Source organism: Drosophila serrata, unplaced genomic scaffold (genome assembly GCF_035046125.1).
Source record: "Drosophila serrata isolate PLE 108 unplaced genomic scaffold, ASM3504612v1 contig_241, whole genome shotgun sequence".
NCBI lineage: Eukaryota > Metazoa > Arthropoda > Insecta > Diptera > Drosophilidae > Drosophila > Drosophila serrata.
In genome coordinates, this window is record NW_028257139.1 from 3,756,896 (window position 1) to 3,769,107 (window position 12,212).

Consider the following 12,212-nt stretch of genomic DNA (forward strand, 5'->3'; position numbering starts at 1 on the left):
ATGTGGTTTGCATTACTGGTCCACCCTAAAATATAACAGATACCAGTCGCTGTTAACATAAAACCGTTTACAGATACATATCTGTTAATAACTGCGCTGCTTGACCATCCAACATTAAATGCTTAGTCAATGAGTTAATTCTGAATAAAATTTTGTTATTCAGTTAAAAGCAATATCTTTTCTCCGGTCAGAACGTTTCAATTTCAGCCCATGAGAATTATTGAGAGTGAAAAATCACAGAGCCGCCAAGCAGACAAGGTAACCCGATATACATGGGGAATCCGGCGAAAGCGGAGGAAAAAGCCAAAATATTCTCACACAAAATTTCGCCGAGCTCTCTCACCTGTTGAGTGGCGCAAAAGGGAGGGATGAGGGGCACGCAGGACACCCAGGGGATTCCACGGACAGACATAATCTGATAAAATTGCAGTCGCATCTCCTGCCGGTTTGTCACCACCTCAGTATCCTGCGAGTCGTGGCGATGGAAGAGGGTTGCGGTTGTTCGGTTTTGCGTAGATTATCATCAGCTACTCGGGGCGGGCACGTGACCTGCTACTGGTCGCGGCGATGATGATAGTGCCTATTGGTGGCTAATATTATGTTAACGGGCCTAATTGAAATTTAATATTTATCCAAGGGATTACAGGATAATCATTTGCGGTTCGCGAAAATGCAATTGCAGATAACGGGAGTGTGCGGCACCGCAGATAATTGAAGGACAACGAAAAAAAGGTCCTGTGAGAAACCTATGTTCGCTGTCATCAATTGAATCTTCTCACAGCATTTGTTTGCGGAAGTGATTCGTCAATAAAAAACAAACACCGAGTGCGCCTTCATTGCTGCATTGGTTTGTCTCTGTCAGTCGAGTGCCTGCCCCCAGGACACGGTGGGCAACCCTTCCAGGCTGGCCCTGAACTCTTCTTCCTTGTTTTTCCAAAAGTATCGACTTACAAATTCAATTTGGCGCGCTCCGCTCAAGTGAAGAAGAGACAATGTCGTGGCCAAGTTCGGCTGTAATTCAAGTAGGTTGCTCCTTTCTTGGGGGAGTCCTTTACTGCATTTCAGTTCCTTGAGGAGGATGGACGGAGGGTTTGTAATAAGTCTCGCGCATTTAATAAGCTGGCTTAGGTTTTTAATAAGAAGTGGGTTATGCGACGACTGTCCCGATCCCGATCCCGGCTCGTCCAGCTGTCAAGGATAGCCGCTCGTCCTGTCCGGCAAATGTCAACTGCCAACGGCTGCGCCTGTCACGCGGTCATCGATACTCTCCATCGGTCGCTGCAATTGCACTCACAGATGTTTAGGAACTCCTGTTCCAGAACTTTACAATTCTCACTAAGTCATTGCCCATCAAGGAAACCATATATAGCAGCAGCAGTTGTCGATTAAATTGGGAAGGATATATTGGTTACCATTTGATAGAAAACCTTTGTCGAAAAATAAACTAGAAAAGAATGGTTTATACTTGTATATTTAATTATTTTAATTCTAAGCATGTAAGACTTAATAATAAAAAGACAGCTTTCACTTTTAATGGGTTGTATGTAATTCCTTAGAGCTCTTAAACAAATCAATAGCTTTAAAATACATTTTAACATGCAGTCTACGTTAAATTCTGTCTTTAATATAAAAAATTCTTAAGTGCAACAATTCTTTATGATATAAAACTTAAACTTAGCAATGTTTAAATCAGATTTACTGACAATATTGATAGTCTAGAATATATATTTGTTATTAGATGAAATATTAGAAATTTCCTACATGCAAACATTTAAAAACAATATGAAAACATAAAGAAATTAAATTCAAATAAATTCCCAGCAAACTCTTAAAGTAAATGTGAAATAAATAAGTAACTCCAACTCCCACAGACTTCCCCGCCTTGGTTTAAGGGGGTAGACCACCCTGAACGCATGAAATTTGGAGGGTTTTTCAAAAATTCATTTTGACTAAGTTATTGGGAATACAACTTTTTATTTATTAGTACATCAAAGTACATATGTTAAACTAAAAAATACTTATTGAAAGAAAAAAAAATATTTACGAACCTCGGAGATATAGCCAGTCAAAAAACGAATTTTTTTTAGGGAATGGTCGGATGGTGTACATGCTGCACACCACATTTGTTATCCGAAATTCAAAAACAAAATTTTTTTATAAGCTATATAAGTATGGCTATAGCATGACGTAGCCGTTTTTGGAAATAATTTTTTTTGAGCAAATGGGAGCACTTTGAAAAAAAAAATTTTTTTTTTTAACAAAATTTTTGATTTAAAAATTTATAACTTTAAAAGAAAAAAACATATCGAAAAAATCCTACGTCATGCCATAGAGGGCATTATAGAGAAGCTGTGTAAAAAATTTGAAGAGAATGTACACCGTTTTAAAAAACGTTGTTTTGAGAAAAACGCAAAAGAAGATAAAGAAAGTACTCTACGGTATACCGGCAGCGCTCACTTCTAATGGCTGTAGAATCCACAAGTAACGAGATATTTTTAAGCCCGATGTCTTAAAATGACCGTAAGAATATCAGCATCAAGATTGAATAAAAAAAAAAAAATACATTTTTAAAAAATGTCAGGGTGGTCTACCCCCTTAAGTTATTTTAACCGCCATCTAATATGACCGAATGGCATTAACATGTTGAATGACTCCCGAGTGAGTGGCAGCCAGCATAAAAAAAGCAAAGCGCAGCCAAAACCCGGGGAAGCCCCATCAATGCCACCCGAAAAGTATTTCATTGATTTTCGAAGCCTCGCCAATACACAAACGGAATACAACAGAACAGCAAAGGCGAAGAAACACACCGAACATATAACGTCAAATGAGAATGAGTGGAAATACGCGTTGCTGGTGGCAACATGGGAGTATCGCAGGGCGGGATTGGCATCGCCAGGATCATGTCCTGCCATTGTTTGTCATGTTAAATACGCAAAACAAACAGAAGCTACCGATGAGCCTCTGAGCAAACAGTTCCACGTGTCTGGAATCAGGCCGAGATGATGAGGTGGATGATGGGCTGGTGCGATAACAGGTCCTCGGAAAAGAGAGAGATGGGGTGGGCTAATATTTATATAGCGGCTCAATTTGTTGCAAAACGCACTGATCCAAGGACTCTTGTGGTCGGTCAGTCGAGGGCGTTTGATCAGCTGACACCTGAACACACCTGAGAGAGCTCTCCTAATTGTTATTGATACCCGGATTGACTTGGCTACCAGCTAGCTAACCTCGAGAGCAGCGGATCCTAATCCGATCTGACAATCGGCAGCAGAACGGCCGAGTGGCTCAGGTCCTTAGCCAAGTTGTTGACATGAAACCGACACCGAGACCGAACCAAAAAAAAATAATAATAAAATAAAAAAAACTGGTTCAGATTCGATCGGACTATAGCTATCGATCTGATTTTAACTCACACGACGCTGGCTGGGGTTGACCTGAAATTCCCATCGTTAAGGTAAGCCGATACAGGAGATATAGCTGGATATCTGGGTATCTGAACATCAGAGTGCGTGTGTGAGCGATCAATGCAAGCCCTTACACTCAACTGGTTTGTTCAATTTGGCCAATACTTTTTTTTTCAGGCGTGTGAACTTTTTCAGCTTAATGGGAATTTGCTCAGATTTTGGGCCCAAATATATTGCTATACCTCTAGCAGAGGCATTAGCGTTTCATAATTTTCCATCGCCTTTCCATTTGGATTGTCTTTGTTTTCCTGCTATTTCTGCGTCAACCACAAATCGAACTATCAAATAACATTCAAAACTATTTGCAATTGTCGGCTGGCTACAAGAGCATCGATCGATAGACAGTCGTTATTGGCCGAGCTACAAACCAGAATTAGCACCGGCAGATACAGATACATTTACAGTCAACACAGAAGCAGATACACACATGTATCTACCAGATACAAAGATACTTACAAGTTACAGAAGCAGAAGCAAGTCAGGGGGTTGCCGGCTCAGCCTGATGGACTGTCGCATTCAACCACAAAAGGAATGGAGCAAAGGAAGCAGAATGCCGTCGAAGACGATCAATGGTTGCCAACCAGTCCGAACCAACTACCCCTGCCCACGCCCCCAGATAGCCCTTACACTGAGCGATAAAAGCGATAATGTTGTCATGAAAAATTAAATATAAATAATAAAAGATTGAAATGAGATTGTAAAGCAAAAAATGAATCGATCTGCAGCTTATAGCTTACAGATATTACAGATATCATGGCAACTATTTCTATCCCTTCCTTAATTCAGAAACTGAGAAATGTATGTCACAAGCTAATTGTATCCTTTAGGCAGGAATACCTTTACTTAAACATTATTTATAATATTCCCGCAGAAAACCCCAGATTTATTAACAGTGTACCCCTTTCACACCCCTCTCATTGATATCTGATGTCGAGCTGTAAAGATATTGGGTGACAAATAAAAACTACTGAAAACTGCTGCTGCTGCTGTTGTTGCTGCTGTTGCTGCTGCTGCTGCTGCTGCTGCTGCTGCTGCTCCGATGTTGCCGGCTACGTATGAATGGGCTCGAGACTGGGTCTGGGACTGGGACTGGGCGGGATCGGCTGTCGGAGCGGGGTACTCGGTACTTGAGGGGTAGTGGCCGCAAAAGCCGGTAGACGGAGCGCATTGGTTGGCCGACAACGATGACGGCAACGTTGTTGTGGTGGTGGATCTGGATCTGGAGTGGGTATGACTGTGGGACAGTGCACGGATGGCCTGGTAGGGCAGGGCATTCTATAGCCCCGGAGAGGGGTGCTCTGGGCAAGGGTCTTGCATGTGTAGTGCCGGGTACTTGTGTCATTATATCTGGGCACTGGGTGTGAGTGCGAGTGAGATTGTTGCCTCTGCTGCGTTGTCTTTTGCGCCCTTTTGTCGCTTGTTTATAATTAAGTGAGTATTTTTTTGTTGCGCCCTGCTTCTTCCTCTGTGGTTGTCGCTTTGCTGCCGCTCTGCCGATATGTCAGTCGATATTGGGACGAGGTGCCTCGAGCTGGAACTGACAATTAGTCGCCGTCTTATGCTCGTCGCCAAAAGTCGCTTCTTGTCCCGTACTCAGATCGAAAACTCAAAGTTTGCACAACGGTTCCATATCCAAATCAATATCCAAACGGGAAGCAGCGATCGTGCTACATATTAAATCTTTAAAGAAAAAGTTTAAAAACAACAAAATATTAAAAAACCAGTGAAGTTTCTTGTTATTGGTGTTCTTCAGATCATGAAATCCGTGAATTTATCTACAAGGTGCTACAAACTAAGTTATACATCAATTCTGGAATATCACATATATACTGGATATATAATTCATTTAGATTAAAAAATTCAAACTATATTTTTGTTATAACTTTAGCGATAAGTGGTTAATTTTTTAGGATACTATAGACTGTTTTCGAAATACTTTGATTGTTTTAAAAACTCCTACCTTTTAATGACTCTGTTTTTTTAATTTTTCTTTGCTATTTAATTTGTTTAATATTTTTAATATACAACAAAATATATAAATTTATTTTGAAAAAATAGTTTTTTAAATGGAAATTGATCTTAGATGATGTTCTCAATAGATTTCATTCATAATTTAAAATATGAGTCTAACATTATTTAGATCTTTAAAAATTTAGCAATTTTCTAATAATTATCATTCCTTTCTTATCACAGTAGAGCAAATTTAACATGGAAAAGTATTTTAATTACTATGAAAGTAAAATATAATATTTATTAAAAGGTTTCTTAGAATTTCTAAATGGTCTCAAAAAGCGGGGTAAGAAGAACAAAAAATTGTTTATTGGCCGATTTACAAATTTATAGAAACGTATATCTTTAGATTAGTAGTCGAATAATAGGTAAGGATTTTTAATTTATTAGAAAATATGTTAAATTCTAATTTAATTTATTAAACTCAACATTATAGTTCAACTGATGTCAACCTAAGCTTTGTAACATATTAACCACTGAATAATAACCTAAAAATTTATTTGAAATACGAGTTTAGTTTATCAAAGTCAAAACGATTTAGTCTGATTAATTGCAATATATTCATCCTATTAAATAGAAATATTATTAACTCATTTATAAGTAAAACACTTTTGTTAAATATTTTAAAATGAGTAAATTATTTCGTTTGTCTATATTTCTATTTACAATATAGTTGCGACTTAAAGTAAACCTTAATTATACATTTTAAATGAATGTAATAAATGTCTAGAATGAATATATCTACAATTATTTCCTTTGAAAACCGTGTCCTTAAAGTTTCATGTATTTCTCTTAAACATTTAGTAAAACAAAAATACAAGTTAACGATTAATGTCCGTTTAGATATGTTTTCAAATAAGTTTGTAACCCGATGCCCTATATTTAATGGGGCAAAGTGCAAAATAATTGTGCAATTGAAACCCTTCGGTGCATTGATTAAATAATAAACAAACAAAAAACTACCCAATGAGCAAAAAGGTAACCTGAAAATAATGTTCTCTCGCCTTGCAGTTGGAAACTGACGCATCAAGATGAAGCGTAGAAAAAGCAGAAATAAAGACCCAAACGCTGAGTCCACACGTTCCAGAACTGGAGTCATGTCATGGGATTGTTATATAAGGGTTCCAAACTCCTGAACATAATTCTGGGTGAGTTAACAGCACACATAGATGCAGCAAAACACAGATACAAAATCGCCGCGACTCGAGAGAGAGCAAAGCAAATGGCGGTCTCTCCGTGTGTATCGAGGGGCGGAGCTAACCGCACAGTGGTTGTATCCGCACGCGAAAGGTATCCGTGGGATACGTGCTGATGGCGAGCATCTCTGTTCAGTTTGCAGTCGTTAAAACGTTGTTTTTCGTTGCCATTCTTTTTGGCTGCGCAGATTCCCTGGAAGACCAAGAGGGTGGAGCTATGTACATATCGTGCGATGTCTCAAACGGCGGTCCTGTGGAACCAGAGACGGGCTATGTGCCCAACAATCCCCTGTTTGGCTTGGCGCTGGACAGCCCCCAGGTGAGTCCAGGAATCCTTGTCAAAGGGCTTTCAATCTCTCCGGAAAACGGGTCGCGTTCGGTTGTGATAGTTGCACAAAGTTAAATCATAATTTATTGGTATTTTTCATAAGTTTATTTTCACATAATAACATAAATTAAGTCAGATATTAAAAGCTTTTAAAATGCCCTGTCAATATCTGTGTTCTATGGACTTGGTTTAAAATTTGTTTAAAAATGTTGTCTCTTACTTTAAAGCTTTCAAATGTTGCAATTTCATATTCTTTATCAATTAATTATTATTATTAATAAGAATAGATATTGTTCTAGTTCGAATAACTGAAGTCATCCGATTTTCCTTAATTCTCCATTTAAAACTAAGTTATCGTGGCTTAAATATTCGTAAACTAAAGATTTTGTAACCTCTAAAATTTAATTTAACTGATTTTTTAAAATATAAATAAGTTTCCATTCTAAAATGTGAATTTTACGAAGACTTAGAAGGAGAATATTCTAGTTGTATTGTCACTTTAGTTAACCGATCTCTGTTATTCTCCCATTTCCGTTTCCGGTTGTGCAGCAAGAGTGCGCCGCTTCCTGCGTCGGCTGCTTATCCTGCCAGGGCAATACCGCTCTGCCCATCTCTTCGCTCACCAGCAGCGACTTCGACTGCGGCGGCTGCTTCGATCCCACAATTGGAGTGGGCGTTGGCGTGGAAGTGGGCGTGGGTATCGGAGGCGGCCACATCCAGATTAACACCACACCGCCGGCGAGCAGCGGCAACGGAAGTACCAACAACGGCGGAGGATCATCGGGTAATCCCAGCTACTGGAGCACCGACGAAATGGCCTCCACGTTTCCCGGCCTCCCGCCTCTGGACATTGATCCGCTGCCCAGTCTATTCCCATTCTCGCCGTGCGGCGCCTCCTATAATTTCGCCGCCGGAAATCCGCATCAGGCCTCGCTGTCCTACACTGTGCATCCCCACCAGATGCTCATATCGCCCAATTCCCACAATCACGGCCAGATGCACTCACAGCACCAGCAACTTCAGCAGCAATCCCAAGCCCAGGCATCGCACGGTGGCAACTCGCTCCTCCAAGGCGCCAGCGGTAACAACGTCAGCAGCAATGGAGCTTCCAGCGGAGGAGGCAATGCAGCTGCCTGTTACTACGAGACCGCTGGGGGTGTTCCACCTCCTCCGCCACCGACGGCGGCCATGTATCCCAGCATGAGTGTAAACGTCAGCATGAACATGACTATGCATCACGGCTACGGAGCATCCGATGGCAGCGGTGTGCCGATGCAGTGCTCCCAGATGAACTGGACTCCGCCCAGCAACTCCTCCAGCGCAGCAGCAGCGGCAGTGAATGTCCTGTACCCGCCACTCCTGAGTCCGGGTCACTATCCCACCTCAGCCACATACTCCTTTACGGCGGATTTCCGAGCACCAGCTCCGTCGGGCCTGGGTTCCCTGGCTCCGCTCACCGTGGGCGAGAAGGAGTCACCGTCGCCGCCAGCCAGCTCCGCCCTAGGCGGATACTACCCAACAGGAGTGGGCAACCAGGGATACACGCCGCCCCACAAGAGTCCCACCAGCTACCAGGCGGCCGCTCTTGGGTTAAGTCTATCCGCCTTCGAGGACGAGGAGGATAGTAACGAGGATCCAGACGGAGACGAGGGCAGCAGTGGTGGGGAGATGAAACCGAACCTATGCCGGCTCTGCGGCAAGACCTACGCCCGTCCCAGCACGCTCAAGACCCACCTGCGGACGCACTCCGGCGAGCGGCCGTACCGCTGCCCCGACTGCAACAAGAGCTTCTCGCAGGCCGCCAACCTGACGGCCCATGTACGCACACACACCGGCCAGAAGCCGTTCCGCTGCCCCATCTGCGACAGGCGCTTCTCGCAGAGCTCCAGCGTCACCACGCACATGCGGACCCACTCCGGCGAGCGTCCGTACCGCTGCTCCTCCTGCAAGAAGTCCTTCTCGGACAGCAGCACCCTCACCAAGCACCTGCGCATCCACAGCGGCGAGAAGCCGTACCAGTGCAAGCTCTGCCTGCTCAGGTGAGTCCTTCGCAGAAACAAAGCTCTCTTTAAGACGAAGTTTTCAAACTCAATTACTTAATCAAACAATGAGCAGTAGTAGGACAATATAATTGGTTTTCCAGACAAGCGATATATAAATTCTTAAACCCATATTTAAAGCAATTTAATATTAGCTGAAATATGTATTATGAAAATAGATATTGGGAACCCCTTTAGGAGAAACTGATACAAATACAAATAATTAATTAATTCAAAGCCCTTAAAAGCTTCATTTCTGTATAGAAAAATTAAACAACCAATGAAAATTGTACTGTAATTATTTGCTTTCCATCCGCCATAGATTCTCTCAATCGGGAAACTTGAATCGGCACATGCGCGTCCATGGAAATAATAACAACAATGGCAGTAGTGGAAGCAATGGTGGAACTGGAGCTGGAGCAGGAGCTGCCGGAGCCGGTGGTGGGGGCAACAGCCTCCTTACATGACAAAAGCCACGCAGTGCAGGCGGTTTCCAGCATTACCACCCCCCGCACACACACCCACACGGCCATCCCCATGTGCACCACCAGCATCACCACCACCACGCCGCCCACATGGGCAACTATGACTACGGGAATTACAGCATCGGCGATTACACTCCACCCGGAGCCACACAAAACTATTCAGGGTATTATTTCTGCGCACTCAATAAGCCGCCCAAGTTCGAGCGATTCTACTAGGGGGCCTTGAATTTGAGGGATCCACAAGAGAATAATGAATAATTTATTAATATATAGGTAGTATCTACCAGGTACTAGCTCTGAGGTAATCCAATTGAAGAAAATAAGGCTTAACTGAAGCTGAAGTTTTCAAAAAGTGACGAAAGTAAAGGCATGGTACTCCAACTAGATAATCCCATGGATATCTTACACATCAATATGAATTGCATATAAAACAAATATTTGGGTTCCTTTAAAATGCTTAAATATATACTTATACAGGGGTGCCAAAGAATTTGCTATGGGTTAAAATTCAACTAAAAGTGTCAAAAATTGTGCAGCTTATGAATTCCAGAGAACTTTTTCAAACGATTTCCAAGCAATTAAGAAATCTGCGGCACACTCCGATAACGTTTCCCTAGGTCCCAAAATGCAGATGAAAATGCTCAAATTGAAATTTCAGTTAAATCGTGGAGAAGCGAACAACTGTACTAGGCCTTAGGGCAACATTGTAAATATAAATAATGTATTTATTACATTTCGCTAGAATAATAATAATTATTGTGTCCAAGTTAGTATATTCATGATATAATAATGTAGTTGAAAAAAACACGCATAAATCTATTCCAAATTAGCCAACGAAATAGGAATTAAGTACGGACAGGAGTATGAGTCATGAGACGACCAACCACACAGCAGCACCCAAAACATATATGAAACACATAACGAAATATAAATAATTCTAGTTTGTAGGCCTAAATGTAAGACAGGTGCTTTGATTTAAGCCAATTTTGCGTATACCGAAATAAAATCAAATATAACATTTTAGAGAATGTCAAGAATCTATTTAGTTCCCATAATGTTTTGTGAGTTTATGGGAGAGATGCAATAGAGATATCTGTGGATTTTTAAATATTTGAAAAGCTAAAGAAAGTTAGGTGATAAGAAAGGTTAAATCCTAAAAGAGATATATTCGATTGTATAATTTAATACACCATTATGACCTACCTCACTTATATTTCAGACATAGTAAAGTAAATACGAATCAAAACAAATCAAATATATAACTTACGGCCAGCTCTAATATATTGTAGGAAACAAATTTACACATCTTATTTCTTTCAGGCAATGTTATCGATGATGTAAACGGCTTCAGTATCTCCACCGCAGACCAGACGGCTTCCGTGCACATCAAAGGAATTCATAGCCTTGCGAGTGCCGGTGATGACGCCGTCCACATTAATTAATGCCCGAACCCGATCACCGCTCAACCAGGGGCTGTTTCCATCTTTTCGGCTAGCATCGCCTCCGTAACCTCTGTTTTCAGACCACATCCACACCTCTCCAGTTTCCGAAGCAGTAAATAACTTAGTGGTATCCTGGCGATGAAAGCCAATTTCATTGATGGGACTGTCGTGGGCACTGATATAGGAGGCTGGGTATTCAAGGTTTCGCAAGTCCCACACTGTAATGGTACCCTCTTCGCTGCCGCACAGCAGTATGTGCTTCTGACTGGGATGTGTGGTGAGCGATGACACAAAGTTCGAGGACTTGTCATCTCGACAGGGCAGCATGATGCCGATTTTGGGTTGCGCCTCTGTGGCTACACGGGCATCCAGCATTCGTAGTACTCCCATGCGGTTAGCGGCCACCAGCTCCTGCTGGCTAACGTAACACAACGAAAACAATGCCATGCTGTCCGCCTCTATGGTGCGCTTCACCTGACGAATATTTTCAGATGAGACAATGTTTACGCATCCATCCTCGCCTGCGGTAGCGATGTCAGTGCCGTAGACGGCAAGGTCAGTGCAGGGAGCTGGCTCCTGGCTGCGCTGGAAGCAGTGTAGCCCGCCACTTCGAGCTACGCGCTGCACCTGATCCTCTTCAACCGCTCGCTGCACGTTCATCAAACTGAGATGACCTAGGATTAAATATATTGTTACTTTCCGAGACAATCTAAGGAAGGGCAATCCCAAAAACATACCATCTGCACAGCTCACAGCCAGCGTGGAATTGTCCACGAACTCCATGGCGGTAACATCATCCTCCATCTGCACCTTGTCCATGCAGCGCGGTATCTGGTCAACATCATCAGTGCCCGTGGCGCTGATATGCTGGTTCGACTGTAGTTTCCAAACCCGGACGAAGTTCCTGTTCATGTCCCAGCTGCCGGTCACGAACCGCTCGCTCTGGTGCAGCGCTTCCGGCAGCCAGCGCACGCGGGCCACTTTCTCGGATATATAGTGTGTGGATACCACTGCCGAGGACATTATAATGGAGTATTATGTGATTCAACAGTATAAACCATACACAAACTAAATCAAAATCAAAAGCCTCTTTTAATAAATGTGTTTGCCGGCTTTTAGCGGATTTTCCTCTCACTTTGCTATTGGTCACACATAAATGGTTCACGGGCACCACATGGTGCTGCCAGACTGCCGAAAAGCTGTGTTGCGGCGGGAAGAAATTCTATAATTGCTGCCGAAAATCTTCGG

The 12,212-nt window shown here is 42.4% G+C and overlaps 2 protein-coding genes across 2 annotated transcripts; one reads left to right on the forward strand and one right to left on the reverse strand.

The window, feature by feature from the left end:
* The first annotated feature begins 4,902 nt into the window (after positions 1–4,902).
* On the forward strand, positions 4,903–10,545 carry gl (glass). The gene is made up of 5 exons (XM_020958058.2): positions 4,903–5,246; positions 6,486–6,622; positions 6,859–6,989; positions 7,548–9,037; positions 9,360–10,545. Exons 2-5 carry the CDS (start codon positions 6,577–6,579, stop codon positions 9,502–9,504), a joined length of 1,812 nt encoding a protein of 603 aa, XP_020813717.2. The 5' UTR covers positions 4,903–5,246; positions 6,486–6,576; the 3' UTR covers positions 9,505–10,545.
* A 232-nt stretch (positions 10,546–10,777) lies between these two features.
* On the reverse strand, positions 10,778–12,144 carry Nup43 (nucleoporin 43). The gene is made up of 2 exons (XM_020958204.2): positions 11,702–12,144; positions 10,778–11,638 (listed from the first exon to the last, which is right to left on the reverse strand). The coding sequence occupies exons 1-2, from the start codon at positions 11,985–11,987 to the stop codon at positions 10,839–10,841; spliced, it is 1,086 nt and encodes a 361-aa protein (XP_020813863.2). The 5' UTR covers positions 11,988–12,144; the 3' UTR covers positions 10,778–10,838.
* Between the last annotated feature and the right edge of the window lie 68 nt (positions 12,145–12,212).

What these genes read in the sequence shown, in the direction of transcription:
- Nup43 (XM_020958204.2), bottom strand. Translation starts at nt 11,987, where the DNA reads ATGTCCTCGGCAGTGGTATCCACACACTATATATCCGAGAAAGTGGCC. An exon ending in GGCTGTGAGCTGTGCAGATG is followed by an intron (nt 11,639 to 11,701) that starts GTATGTTTTTGG and finishes ATTTAATCCTAG; the next exon opens with GTCATCTCAGTTTGATGAAC.
- gl (XM_020958058.2), top strand. Translation starts at nt 6,577, where the DNA reads ATGGGATTGTTATATAAGGGTTCCAAACTCCTGAACATAATTCTGG. An exon ending in TGGCGCTGGACAGCCCCCAG is followed by an intron (nt 6,990 to 7,547) that starts GTGAGTCCAGGA and finishes CCGGTTGTGCAG; the next exon opens with CAAGAGTGCGCCGCTTCCTG. An exon ending in TGCAAGCTCTGCCTGCTCAG is followed by an intron (nt 9,038 to 9,359) that starts GTGAGTCCTTCG and finishes CATCCGCCATAG; the next exon opens with ATTCTCTCAATCGGGAAACT.